The 14,889-nt window shown below is 43.5% G+C and overlaps 1 protein-coding gene across 1 annotated transcript; it reads right to left on the bottom strand.

Moving 5' to 3' along the window:
• Window positions 1–1,549: 1,549 nt before the first annotated feature.
• Window positions 1,550–12,559, bottom strand: LOC309826897 (L-lactate dehydrogenase A chain). The gene is made up of 8 exons (XM_082661317.1): window positions 12,490–12,559; window positions 10,193–10,342; window positions 8,033–8,150; window positions 6,891–7,064; window positions 5,897–6,070; window positions 5,114–5,231; window positions 2,984–3,107; window positions 1,550–2,284 (listed from the first exon to the last, which is right to left on the bottom strand). The coding sequence occupies exons 2-8, from the start codon at window positions 10,316–10,318 to the stop codon at window positions 2,120–2,122; spliced, it is 999 nt and encodes a 332-aa protein (XP_082517443.1). The 5' UTR covers window positions 10,319–10,342; window positions 12,490–12,559; the 3' UTR covers window positions 1,550–2,119.
• Between the last annotated feature and the right edge of the window lie 2,330 nt (window positions 12,560–14,889).

The following is a 14,889-nucleotide window of genomic DNA, read 5'->3' as shown; positions in this document are numbered from 1 at the left end:
ACCAGCCCCAAGCAAGGGGTTCACAGGAGTGGCAGTGACTGTTGGTCCTGTACTACCACTTGCTTGTGTGCTTTCTTCCACAGCAGCTCCTGGCCCTTGTACCTCATTTACCACAGGACTGTGAGCGAGACACAGCTGACCTGGATGACCTCCAGATTCAAGCTCTACACCTGCCTCAGGCCAAAAGAGGGGTCATTTTAGTAGTGACCAAACTCCTGCTCTAGGTGAAAAGAGGCTCTTCATTCATACCTGCCCAAGGCACATGTTCTGGACGTCCCCTTTGCTTCCTCCATTAACTGGCAACTTGTGTGAGATGAGTCTAAGTCCTGCTTAATCCACTTCCCAAGGTTATTAAGACTAAAATGAGATACAACAGTAAAAATAATCAGGGCTCCTAGCAGAGTTGGCCTACCCTTGCCTGGCGCAGGAAGGTGCAAGGTGAACGTGGAACACAATGTACCAGAAAGTAAGGAAGCTTTGTAAGATTAAATCTGAAAATTCATGAAAGATTAGTTTAATAAATCTGTTAAGCATTTTTTGTCACGTTGATACTGGCTAATTTATTGTATGAAATAATATGAAGTAAGGGTAAATCCTTTTTTTTTTTAAAGACTGAAGATGCATCAAAGTCTACAAAAGGCTATAGGAATAATTGCACATTTCTTTGGGGGGTAATTAAAAAGTTCTTAGATAGTGGTAATAGCTGCACAACTATGTGATTCCACAGAATTGTACGCTTTAAAAGGGTGAATTTTGTGCTATGTAAATTATATCTTAAGGCTGTTATTTTTTTCAAAGCCTATATGAAAGCAAATCCTATTATAACAGCTAATTGTCAAGCCTATGTAGGTTAGTCTTGTCCTTCTACATTTGAGACACATTAAAAAACAAAACAAAACCTAATTCTTTCCCTTATCCAGCTCTCAAGAAAGAAACTTTGGAAAAAAAAATCCTGGAGGAGTGATGACCATAAAGTTGTTCTAGTTAACCTCTATAAGTATGGTTTTTAGGCCTGGAGAAGGTCACAGTTATAGAAATATTTTAAGGGAAATCTAAAGAAAATTTGTTTTTTTTTTTAAAGAAAATTTTTGAGTAGACAACCACCAGGACTATTTGGTTTAAAATTGTTAAGTACCATTATGTTACTGCCTCCAGAGAGTAAAGGTTCTTAAAAATTTCTGTCCCCCTGTAGTGGCAAAGTACCACTGCTTATGTTCAGTTGGCAAATAATGTTTTTTACATTCATGTATAGAATGTTACCTGTGTGAACTGTAGGGTACAAGTTATGATCAGCACTATAATCAAGGTAACTCAGTACTTTGGGCCTTAGTATATTAAAACAATTGATTACAATGGAAATAGTAACAAAACAGCTAGTCAATCTAGTCACACCCTTAATATATTAATTCTTATTAAAGTCTGGTCATTAGAAACAGCACCCCTTAAAAAATCATCATAGTGTTGCCCAAGAATAACCTAATGGCTTCCATTAATGTAATTAACAAATAACAGCTTTATCACTTTGTATCTTAATAAATTAGCAGAGTAGTCACTGTTCAAGGTTTATTTATTGTTTTAGTTGGTATAACAAATACTTGGCTGCATTATTTATGTTGATTTTCTTTTTTACATTACATGGCAATGTATACTATTCTGATACATATAGTACATAAAATAAGATTCTTTAAAACAGTTATGCACAAGACATGCAATACTGGATTTATCATCAATCCCAGAATGTGATTAATTGGAGAAAAAAAAGTTGGACTAGGCATCTTGGCTAAAGGAACCAGAAGTTATGTAACACAGAGTTAAATACACATCTGGTTTGAAGGGCAACTGCAGCATCTGCAACACTGTCAGTGGTACCTCTTGAGGAAGTAGAACTATTTTACACGAACCAATTTAGGACAACACAAGATAAGTGCCATGCAGCATCAGGATACAGCTGCAGGGTTTTATGAACCATTCCTATTGCTAATGTTAGGAAACTGATGTTTTTCCTAGGCTGTCTTAACATTACTGCTTTAGTCACAGATCAGATATAAAGGACAGTATGCACAACCTCCAACTAAAATCCTATTGTAGCCTAGACAGTGAAGTGGTATGATATTAGACTTTAAAACTGCAGCTCTTTCTGGATCCCCCAAAGTGTATCTGCACTCTTCTTCAAACAGGCCTGTTCCTCAGGAGTCAGAGTCACTTTCACAACATCTGAGATTCCATTCTGTCCCAAGATGCAAGGAACACTAAGGAAGACATCCTCTTTTATTCCATACAAACCCTGAGGACGAAATGAAAAATATTTTACGTTTTTTCTATGCATTCTGGGATCTCCCAAGAATTTCATTCTTTACAGTTATGAAGCTTACTTAATAAAACTTGATAAGTAGAAATTCCTTTCCAGAATTTCAGTTAGGATGTAATGAACAGTGTAAAAGAAAGTCATTAACATAGTAGCAAGATTTCCATTCTAAAAGAAAATCTAAATTATTGCCATTATCCATCGTACTTTGCAATTTATTTTTGGCTGCCCCGCGAGACTTGGGGGATGTTAGTTCCCCAACCAGGGATCAAACCTGGGCCCTCAGCAGTGAGAGCACGGAGTCCCAGCCACTGGGCTGCCAGGGAATTTCCCATTTTTATTGTATAACACTTTGGTAACTCTAACATGAGTGTGATTTCTGTTTTTCCCAAAGGAAAAACTTTGTTTTATAGTCTTCCACCCATCTCAACAAAATTGAGTAGAGTCTTTCAGTCAACAAGTTATCAAGTATCTATGTGCTCAACACAGTATTGGTGGACATTAATCCTAAAGCTCAACCATGTCTTTTCAGAAAAGAAAGTCGCAGGTGCATTAATTTATTTCACTTAAATCAATGATTGAGGACTTAACATTAATTGCTTTCTCAGAAGTTTTTTTTTCTTTTAAAGAACAGGAAATAATGGCATTCAAGTAAAACCTATTACTACATAGACCTACCTTAATCATGGTGGAAATCGGATGCACCCGCCTAAGATTCTTCATTATACTTTCTGCCAAATCTGCCACAGATAGTCCAATGGCCCAGGATGTGTAGCCTTTCAGTTTGATCACCTCATAAGCACTGTAGGGTAGGGAAGTGTAGGAAAGGACAGGGAAGGGTAGGGAAAAGTAGGGTGGGAGGAACAAAGAAAAAGCTTTCACTGAACATATGCTTTATAATAAATCATTTTTACAGTAAATAATACTATATAAATATAGTAAAGTTGCATTATATACCTAAGTGTAACCTTTGCACATGTATGCCAGGATATTATGTATGGGTATGTTCACAACAGTATTGCTGGTAATAGCAAAAACCTGGCAACATGCCCAACGCTCTCCAAAAGGAGAATGGATAAACTGTGGTGTACTCATACAATAGACTATCACATAGCTGTGAAAACAAATAACTATAGCCACATGCAACAAAATGGATGATTCTTATAAATGCAAAACTAATTTTAAAATGCAAATCCAAGATTACATATAGCATGTTTGACTTGGGATTATCTCAAGAGTGTGTATGTGGGGGGAGGAGTACACAGGGATCAGTGGGAGGAGCACAGAATTCACTCGTTTCCAAGCACCAGCAGACTACTAACTCCAACTCAACAAACGTTACAGTTAGTTGACAGCGACTGTCAACACTTCTTGGGTTGGATGATGGGTTAACAGGTTTTAACTAAACAAATACAAATAAGAGGGCCTTGCCTACACCCATCATGATTCATTCTCCAATTCCATAAACTTGAGATCCACACATGGCTACCTTATTTAAAGTAGATAATGCCACTATGTTGAAAGTTTCCCTATTTGAATAATTTCTGACAGTTAATAATTATTTTCATTTTTTGTACCATTATGAATATATACCTTGCTTAAAACTTTATAATCATCTGAATAAATAAGAAGCTAGCTGTGTTTCTACTCAGAGACTATTATAAGTTTTAATTAATTAATTAATTTATTTATTTATTGCTGCGTTGGGTCTTCGTTGCTGCGCACGGGCTTTCTGTAGTTGAGGCAAGCGGGGGCTACTCTTCATTGCAGTGCTCAGGCTTCTCATTGCAGTGGCTTCTCTTGTTACAGAGCACGGGCTCTAGGCCCGCGGGCTTCAGTAGTTGTGGCATGCGGGCTCAGTAGTTGTGGCTCACGGGCTCTAGAGCGTAGGCTCAGTAGTTGTGGTGCACAGGCTTAGTTGCTCTGCAGAATGTGGGATCTTCCCAGACCAGGGCTCGAACCCTGTGTCCCCTGCATTGGCAGGTGGATTCTTAACCACTGTACCACCAGGGAAGTCCCTATATAAGATTTAAAAATTCTTATTCCTAACTAAATGAATCATATGCTTTTGAAGACTGAATCTCAAATAGGGTAGACTTAATCTAACTTGATTTATCTTAGTTTACATTACAAATACAGAAAAGATTTATCATACTGTAAATTGATAATTATGGCAAATAAAGATAGACTGTAGCATTAATGTCTGCGATTTTTGTTGCTTTTCTGTTTATTTTTACAAACGTTCATTAACAACTAGAAATGAATAACTGTAAAGATGAGGGAAAGGTTCATAGATGTATAAAGCCAGAGATTCAGCATCTGTCTTCACAGCCCTTCAATAGTTGCGTCAATCTGCATTTACACCAAGGCTTCCTTGACTGTCCCAGCTGTACGTGGTGTTTCTCTCCTCTAACTGTTGATTGGCAAGTCAGAATGCACTACTGCCTAGAATATCTCTTCGTGGCCTAAACTGCCATTTTAATATTTGACCACGTTATAATGTCTGCGATTTTTAATCCCTTTACCTGTTTTATATTATAAGCTTTAACAAAGCTTTAGAAAACAAGTTTTCTGACAGAGTAACCAAATGCAAATGCTATTATTTAATCTTTTTTTTTTTTTTTTTTTGGCCACGCCATACGGCTTGCAGGATCTTAGTTCCCCGACCAGGGATTGAACCCACGTCTGCAGCAGTGAAAGTGCAGGGTCCTAACCACTGGACCTCCAGGGAATTCCCCAAACTTTTAATCTTCTAAATAAAAATAATAAGTTTCAACCTTCTGTGTTACAAATTATGAGATCTATTACCTGTCAACCACCTGTTTGTGAATTGCTTTCCAATGTTCCTTATCTGCATCAGTGCCTAATTCGGGGTGCAGATTCTTCAGGGAGACACCAGCAACATTCACTCCACTCCATACAGGCACTAAAAGCAATACAACAGAATTTATTTATTCCCATGCACCAGCCAGCAGACTAGTAATTCTGACCCATTCTTCTAAAATTGTCTTTTCTTATCTAAGGAGGATTATCTCCTTTTGGTAGCTGGTCAAGACTACCAATACTCTAACTTTTAGATTTTCATTGATTAGATTATGTAAAGCTAAGAATTTTCACTATATTCGAATCTGTTTTCCTAACTTATTGAGATATTATGAGATCGTAAGAGGAATTTTCTTGGCATAAGGAACTGAGAACTCTGCACAAATTATAACATCTCTCACCTGTGATAATAATAGATTTCTTTCTCATACACGCCACTTGGATTGGCTTACCTTTTCAGGAACAAGCAGTTTGAGTCCAAATAGCTGTGATATTAAATGAAGTATCCTAAGCACTATCATCTTATTTAATATGTCCATTATAATAAATAAATTTCATTCCCCATCCCTTATACCAAAAAATGTCATGCAAAATGGCTTAAATCTTAGCAATTCTTAGCATACAATTATACCAAAAGATAAGATTTCTGGAAACCATCTGCCCTAACGAATGGATATCTGATTTAGGCTCTGATTTAGTAACGATACTCCTGTCAATTTTTTTTACACAATTTCTTGAAAACAATAAGAGAAAATAAGTTATGCTTACCACTAGAGTCTCCATGCTCCCCAAGGATCCATCCATGACAGCTTAATGGGTGAACTCCCAGCCTTTCCCCCATGAGGTAACGGAACCGGGCTGAATCCAAATTGCAACCGCTTCCAATAACACGGTTTTTGGGAAAGCCGCTTATCTTCCAAGCCACATAGGTCAAGATATCCACTGTGAAGAAAATATTTAGGCACAGATACTACGTGAATCATTAGATAAGGACTGACTACTCAGGATACATGGCTCTGTATAGATCTTGATATTGATCATGACCAATCAATATTTTTGTTAATATTTTTAAGCCTCTATACTGTGTACAATATAGCAAATACATTAAGTATTCAAGAAGTGTAGTTTAATGAAAATAAGTTGTGCATCAATAACACATTATTGGGACTTCGTGGGTGGTGCAGTGGTTGAGAATCGGCCTGCCAGTGCAGGGGACACGGGTTCAAGCCCTGGTCCTGGAAGATCCCACATGCCGCAGAACAACGAAGCCCGTGTGCCACAACTACTAAGCTGGTGCTCTAGAGCCCACGAGTCACAACTACTGAGCCTGCAAGCCACAACTACTGAAGCCTGTGCACCTAGAGCCCATGCTGCACAACAAGAAGCCACCGCAATGAGAAGGCTGTGCACCGCAATGAAGAGTAGCCCTGGCTCGCCTCAACTAGAGAAAGCCCGTGCACAGCAACGAAGACCCAACGCAGCCAAAAATAAATAATTTTAAAAAATAAATAACACATTATTCATAAACTTATTCCTTATCCAAGATCTTCTTAGGCAAGTAACAAATTTTAAAGTGCAGACTACATTAATGGCATTGTATCTCTTTTAACGTTTTAAACTTAACTATTTTACAAAAACACAAACTCACTCCCAGGAGGAAAATGAAAAATATGAGAAATAAATATATATACAGATTATGATATATATTGATACTATCAGTTTTACTCTAGCTCATCTATTTTTATGCCATTAAAAGTCTCACCTGGATTGGAAACAACAAGCAACTTGCAGTGTGGGCTGTATTTTACAATATTAGGAACGATGAATTTAAAGATGTTCACATTACGTTGGACCAAATTAAGACGGCTTTCTCCCTCTTGCTGACGTGCCCCAGCTGTGATAATAACCAGCTTGGAGTTTGCTGTCACACTATAGTCTAGACAAAAGAGAAACAATAACCAGATTAAGGGCTTTAAGAAAACTCCAGCAAGTTTGTTCCATTAACTTCTTTATTGGACAGTTTTATCAGTGTTTTGCCTATGTGGCATATAAATGCCCAGACTCCTCCTTTTTGGAGTTTTATCACTGTGGCCACTTACATGGAGGAAGAATACATCAACACCTTCCTTGTATTCTGGTTTTAGTTATGTGGTTGGCTTTATATAACAATGATTGGGGGGAGCTGAAAGCAATAAAATTTATTTCATACTCATATCAAGTGAGACACATCCCCCAATTTTTTGCCACCTGAGGTCAATGCTCACACTCTTCCATACTCCTATTTCTACTTAACTACTTAATGGTGGTCATACCAGCTCAGGGATAGGCTCTTTTTTTTTTTTTAAGCAGGGGCAACTGTACACTTATCAAGCATGTCTTGCTTCTAGATACCCTATGGCACAGGGTGGTTAACCCTGGGTTGAAGATAATGAAGGGAGTCACCTGTCAGATAAATGGTCAATGATTTTCATGTGTCAGAACAGACTCTATTAGGGCCTATGTCCGTTTCCTGGCTGGTAATTGTAAGGTGTGATAGGGTTACGCCAAGAATATCTGCTGAACAGACTCATTTGCCCTAGTCTCAACCTTGTGTTAGTGTATGAAAGGAAGCAGTGGAAGTAAGTATATATTTAAATAGTTGAAGCAATGTGGCAAAATATGGACCTACGAAGCTTTGCTAATTACATTCTAATTCAGATGCTTTCCACATCATGGACAAACTGGATTTCCATTTAAAACCATTTGCTGGAAATTCAAACATTGATATCCATAGGTACCAATGCAAAATTGTTCAAAGGCTCTCTTATCCTGTATAAAAAAGAAATCTTTGAAGAGCTAGGATTCTCAAGCCTGATAAAGAATTAAGTCTAGCATAGAGTGTAATACAAACATGTTGAAATCAACCTTTGCCAGAGACGATTTTTGGTGTTCTAAGGAAAAGGCTGCCATGTTGGAGATCCATCATCTCTCCTTTCAGTTTGTCTTCTATGACATCAACAAGAGCAAGTTCATCTGCCAAGTCCTAAAAGACAAAAAATTTTCAGTTTAATGGAAAATTGCTATTTCCAAACTTTTAAAAGGGCATGCAAAATTTCTATATTTCTGGAGTAGGAGAGTTCAGCTACTTTATTATCAGGACAGACCTCAAAGTAGAGGCAGGCCTCCGTTTAAGAGCTGACTCCCAGATGACCTATACATAGGAAAAAGCACCAACCCTCTCTCCAATCGTCTCTCCTCATTGGAGCAACCTCTGCAGGAGGTCCACCACTACTGTACAGAAGCAGAACACTGGATTGGCAGTGACTAACAACCAATTATACAAAACTGCTCTGTTTAGTCTCTCAAATTCAGTTTTACACATTGATTTTAGGTTGTTAGCCATTAAATAGATATTGATTAGTATTAAGACTTTAAAAAGTGATATTCTGGATCATTCCCTGGTTACATGTTTTCCACATACTAACCAACACTAACAGTTTTATTACATAAAGACAGATTTGTGCATTACAAAATGTTGGTGAAAAATATCCTTTCAGGGGCTTCCCTGGTGGCGCAGTGGTTGAGAATCTGCCTGCTAATGCAGGGGACACGGGTTCGAGCCCTGGTCTGGGAGGATCCCACATGCCGCGGAGCAACTGGGCCCGTGAGCCACAACTACTGAGCCTGCGCGTCTGGAGCCTGTGCTTCGCAACAAGAGAGGCCGCGACAGTGAGAGGCCCGCGCACCACGATGAAGAGTGGCCCCCACTCGCCACAACTAGAGAAAGCCCTCGCACAGAAACAAAGACCCAACACAGCCAAAAATAAATTAATTCATTAATAAACTCCTACCCCCAACATCTTCTTATAAAAAAAAAAAATCCTTTCAGATGAACCTTTAAAAGTTCGTAGGTGCATCTCAGACAAGGAGCACCAGCAACAGCTTTAATACAAATGGAATGAGGACTAAAACCAAAGAGGTACACTAGCCGATCCACCCCTAATCATCTACAGTATAATGAGTGGTCTGCCAGTTACTGCCAGTTACTCTTAGCCACACCTGAGTTAGGGGGCATCACAGGTGTTTCATAGGCGTGGGAAAAATAAATGACATCAATTTCTGAACCAATGCGGAAAGAATAAGAGTTGGTATACTATGTGGTCTAAGAACATATAGAGCAAGCTGTGTAGTTACAAGACCTTTGCATAGCTCATTTCTGCCTTCAGTCCCTTCTCATTTCAATCCTTTTCTGTTCAGAATCCAGAATTCATCATTTCACTCTCTTATTAGGAACTCCAAACCTGAACTTAAAAGGAATTAATTTATGTATTTTTGGCTGTGTTGGGTTTTCGTTGCTGCGTGCGCACTTCCTTTAGTTGCGGTGAAGGGGGGCTACTCTTCATTGTGGTGTGCGTGCTTCTCACTGTGGTGTCTTCCCTTGTTGTGGAGCACGGGCTCTAGAGAGCAGGCTCAACACTTGTGGCACACGGGCTTAGTTGCTCCGTGGCATGTGGGATTTTCCCCTACTAGGGCTCAAACCCGTGTCCCCTGCATTGGCAGGCGGATTCTTAACCACTGTGCCACGAGGGAAGTCCCCAAAAGTACTTTTTATTCATTCACAAGTTCTCTTTTTCTAATTAAATTTTAGCTCCATAATTGGTACCAAAACTGCTATCCAAGGAGGGGGGCAGAGGGGATTAACATGGGTGGAAGACTTCCCACATTCAGTTTAATTTTTACCACGTATATATATCAATTTCAATTCCAAAATTACTTTTAAATAATTTTAGCTTGTTTAAAGGCATGGACTCTACTTTTTCATTTGTAGGCAACTAACGCAGGTTAATAAAGCACAGTGAATTTAAGAAACTGGGTCTCCAGCCTAAAAACCTTTAATTTTTGTAGTTTAGATACTCTTGGTATAGCATCATGTTTTACAAGTTTGTTTCACATAAAGTTCTTTGAATGAGTGCATGAACCTAAATATCTGTATATACAATGTGATAATGCAATTCTTGGAGAGTGAGTGGAGGATGGATGGAGTCAAGGTATCCTTGGCTTCCAGAGTGATAGGCTCTCACTTACCTTCATTAAGATACTGATGGCACAGGCCATGCCAACAGCACCAACACCAACCACTGTAATCTTATTCTGGGGGACATGTTCTTCCTTAAGAAGATTCTGAATTAGCTGATCCTTGACAGTTGCCATATTGGACTTAGAACCGAAAGGAATCTATAAGGGGAAAAACATGCACTGTCACTGCATCCTCTTTAAATTAACGCTTATTAACCAAAAGTGTTCTGGAAAAGCTTCTTTTGCTTCCTTTTGGGGTAGCTGCCACTAAAAATCACAAGAGATGACTAAAAAGGGAGAGGGAAAAAACTTAAAGATAGACAAAGGAGAATTGAAAGGCCTAATGCCAGGATCTGGTCTGACTAGGATCTTGGTGTAAACGTCCTCACCTTGGCGTGGAAAAAAAATATTGACGTTTGGGTGTAAGTATAGCCTCCTGAGGGCTCACTCATCTTGACTTGTTAACTCCAAGTGGAGCCGGCCTTTCCTCAAACAAGATCACTGTGAGCCGCCCGCCCAACTCTACTCCCGTCACCAGGACTCCTGCCAAGCCCCTTCAGGACAACAGGTACGTGAGTAAAGGGCCTTTGACGGCCTCACTGCGTTGCCCACCGCCAAGGTGAGCTCTGCTCATGCTCAATCCCTCGTTTTCTTCTTCCTCACCCCAACCTCCGCCCCCGAAGAAGCAGCGGAGCCCGCGGATTTTACGCCCCGCCCAGACCCGGAAGATTAGCAGTTACCCCTCCCCCACCCACCTATCCATTCAGTAACCCTAAGCGCAAGCGCATTTCAGAGTGCTAGTGGCCGCCGGCTACGGAGACGTGGGCCCTAGACCAGACAGCACAGCGGATGCTTGCGAGACCCCGCCCGTGAGCGGACGTGTCCAGAAACTATGCTGCTCTCTGGGTCAGAGTGAGCTCAGAATCAGACTTTAGACTAAACTAGCGCTCCTACGCACACACGAACAACGTGAAGCCCGGCTGGCAGCCTCCCCGGCCTGGCGCGCTGCCAGAGCCAGATTTTAAATCGTGATATTAGGAACCCGGGACCGTTAACCAACCCACAGGGAGGCACCTCGTGTGGCTTCCGCCGTGATCCTCGTTGCAAAGGCGTGAGGCCCGGTATGAGGAAATTTTGTTACTACAGGAAGCTGCAGAGGCCTGAAGCCTGGAGCCCTAAAATTAACAGATACTTGGTGGAACCCTCGATTTCCACAGCCGGGGACGGGGGCTTCGGCTCTGCTAATCCAAACCTGCACTGCATTCACTGGAGAGATTGTCGTAGATTGCATCCCGAAAGCACCACGTCTAATCTTGACGCTGCCCCAAAGGGCAAAAATATCCGAGAGGAATTCCAGGCAGGCAGCCCAGAGTCACCAAGCTAGAATCGAGTCTCTCCTTACAAATCACTGCTATTTCTAGACAGCCTTGTAAGGTTTCTCGCAGCCTGGCAGGGGGAAGGGAGTTCTTTCAGCGGACATCTGGTTTCACCAAAACCTAAGCTCTGGGCTGCAGTGCTCCGTTCAATGTGGGGATACCCGCGGGTGAAGCCCTGAAGAAAGAGAGTCTACGCCCCAACTCTGCCACCCACTCACTGTGACCTTAGAGATGCCCCAACCAGTCCCCCATTTGTCAAAAGGAGGGGAAGGTACCGGATGATCCTCCTCTCATTACATTGTCTGAGAGGCGGGAGAGCTGGTACCCTTTCGGCTTCAAATTTGCATGCACCATGTCTAGCATAGCGCCCTATAACATCGTTAGCTGCTTAACACGTGTAACTTGCGCAAAGAGCGACCTTTAATCTGCAGGCAGCGGCTGCCCCCAAGGAGCCCACCTCTCGAGAGTCCGAGGGTTAAAATACAACCCGAGCGGCACCCAGCGCCTTTCCGGCTTCCAGGAAGCCGCCCAAGACTGCTGAGGCTTTTTCAGTTCCATGGACTCCCGGAACCCGACTTCGAGTTCTGTGCTGTTTGCTCGTTTCGAGCTCGGAGGTATGCCCTCACCCCCACCCTTCAGACCTGTAGTGTCCGGGTCCTCCTGCATCCACCCAGGCCTTCGACCTCAGATTAGGTGCGGCCACCTCCTTGGTTCCCCAGCCCGGCCAGAGGCCACTGTGCCCACTTAGAGCCAAAGCAGGGTGCGGCCGGGCCCAGAGCCCATTTGTGGCATGAGCCACCGCCCAGGTCTCAGGACTTTGCCTCTGGGAAGCAGAGCCCACCCCTCCCGTGAGCAGGCAGCGCGGGGCCAGCTTAGCCCGAAGCAGTCGCTCTCCCCCTCGGGCGCAGTGCGCGCCGGGCCCGATCATACCGGGAGTACACGTCGGGCGGGCGGGCGGGCGTCGGCGGCAAGCGGCGATGGACCCGGAGTTGGCGGCAGCTGCTCGGGTACTCCGACTCGAGAGCGGGAGGGGCCTTAAATAGAACCGCGAGGCTGACGTCAGGGGGGAGCCGGGCGGACGTGCGGGAACCCACGTGTGGGTTGGGCTGGAGGCGGGCTCCGGGCGGGGCGGTAGAGAAGCCCCGGCTGCGCGCGCGCATCCTGAGGACCCGCAGACTAACCGACCCATGTGCGCCGAGACATCTAAAGGGCTGTCCAGAGCCACGCTACCTCCGCACTAAAGTCCGGGCCAGAGTCATCAGCCGGGGTCAAGCCGACCTTCAGTTTCCTCTTCCATAAAATGTGAAAGTTACTCTCAAGGAAGGCTCGATCTGAATTTTTGCCGCTGTTGCCCAGTGCCCAGAACAGCTCCTACCACGTCATAGACACTCGACAAATATTTGTTGAAAGAAAGAAAATGCCTAGCACACCGTCAGTCTGCTTACCTAAGTCGAGCGATTTCCAAAACTTGACACTGCTTGTCCCCCACTGCTAAACCTTCCAAGTCCCACAGTTCAAAAGTAAAGCTTCAGCCTCTCTGGTCGGCACTCCCTACCGCCCCACCGGCCCAGCACCTTGTGTCCCAGCCACGCCTAAGAACAGTCTGGGTTTTTTTTGTTTGTTTGTTTTTAGCATATCACATTAATTTTACCTCCAGGCCTTTGCTCACGCTGGTTCCCGGCCGGCCTTCCTCCTCCACCTCTTCCAGCTGTACCCATCTTCTGCTACTCCCCCCACTCCCCCCCCACATACACTTACAGAGTCGGTATCTCCCTCCTCTCTGCTTCCACCACCCAAGTCTATACATCCTTCAAACCTGTTTGCCTTCGAGGTGTGTGTGGCTCTGCTCTCCCACCTGCGGGTGAGTCTCTTAAGGGCATGGGTAAGTCTATGTCCTCCCTGCACCTGGGGCACCAATTTAGCCGTCAGCTCTGAGAAAGATCCTTAATCATGGCTTCCTTGGTTTTGAAGGGAAAACTCTAACCTCATCTTCAGAAAAACAGGGCATCCCTCTAGCGCATCCTAACCGTTTTCCCGTCCCTCCAGGAGGCCCGGAGGAGCCCAGGAGGCCAGGAGGTTTAGGGAGGACCTAGGCTGTCTCCCCAAACACAGAGCTGGAGGGGCTGAGGGCCAGCCACAGGTTCTCCAGGGTTCCTCAGGGCAGGGAGGACTGCAACAGTGTCTGTGGTTCCTCAGTCTTTGCAACAATGTCCTCATCCAGTCAGGGCTGGGCCCCTGGCTTCCCATCAGTGCAACCGCAGCTGTCCGGAGGAGGACGGCAGAGCATGGAGAGCAGACGTTAGGCTGGGGAGACGGGTAGGAACCTTCACCAGGAGGGCTCTGGGACAACCTCTGAAGATAATCTAGGCAGAAAGTTTGCAGTCCCCTAAATTAAGGCACCACTCCAAGCGCAGCTTCCTTCTTCTCATGTAGAACAGGAGCTTCTATTTAACTCTACAAATACGAATCAAACAAGTACCATTTACTCAGCACCTCCTGTGTGTTAGGCAGCAAGCTAGGCAATCCCCATACTCATCGTCATTTTAATTCTTTGGAGCAGGCATAATTATCCCCATTTTTCAGACAAGAAAACTGAAGCTCAAAGAGATTGCTGACTTTGCCAAGGTCCTGCAGTTAATAACTGACTTCAGCTGGTACTTTAACCCAGGCTGATGACTCCAAAGCCTGTGATTCTTCTTCTGTATAGGATGTTGTCCCTCCCCCACCCCTTACCCCCCAATTCCACAAAGGTCAAGAAATTATATAGGGGGCCCAAGCCAGTCCCAGGCTCAGTTTTCAGTGAGAGGCAGTGGGTGGCAGTGGGTGTCTCTGCCTGTCTGCTCGAGCTGAGACATGGGTCTCCGCATCCTCAGGCTGGGACTTACACCATTGGCACTCTTGCTTCTCAGGCCTTTGGCTTGGGCTGGAATATATACCACCTGCTTTCCTGGGTCTCCAGCTTGCAGACAGCAGATCGTGGGACTTCTCAGCCTCCATAATCTCATGAGCCAATTCTTTATGACAAGTCTCATTTTATATATATTGTTTCTTTCTCTGGAGAACCCTAAGTAATACGGTATCCTGACTAATGCAGTCCAAACAGAAGAATTTCTATATAAAAGCCGGGGGTGGGGCAGGAAATTGCTTCAGAAGGCAGAACAGACTTCTCACCCTGACCAAGTGTTTTTTTTTTGGGGGGGGTGGCCTCTTTAAAAGGGAAAATCTCACAGAACGGTGGTTTGACCAGGGGACAGGCTGGCCTCAGAGAATGGGTGCTACTTAACATCCAACATAAGATTTTCCTAAAGTGACCCTGGCCAGAGAATGGTG

This window comes from Grampus griseus, assembly GCF_964374135.1.
Source record: "Grampus griseus genome assembly, chromosome: 8".
Lineage (NCBI taxonomy): Eukaryota > Metazoa > Chordata > Mammalia > Artiodactyla > Delphinidae > Grampus > Grampus griseus.
This window is presented reverse-complemented; position numbering and strand designations above follow the sequence as displayed.

Bases quoted from the DNA above. Each gene is read 5' to 3' on its own strand.
- LOC309826897 (XM_082661317.1), bottom strand. From the start codon at position 10,318: ATGGCAACTGTCAAGGATCAGCTAATTCAGAATCTTCTTAAGGAAGAA. The intron at 7,065-8,032 runs GTTGATTTCAAC...TCTTTTGTCTAG, and splicing joins AAAAATCGTCTCTGGCAAAG to ACTATAGTGTGACAGCAAAC. The intron at 6,071-6,890 runs GTGAGACTTTTA...TTTTCTTCACAG, and splicing joins GCTTGTTGTTTCCAATCCAG to TGGATATCTTGACCTATGTG.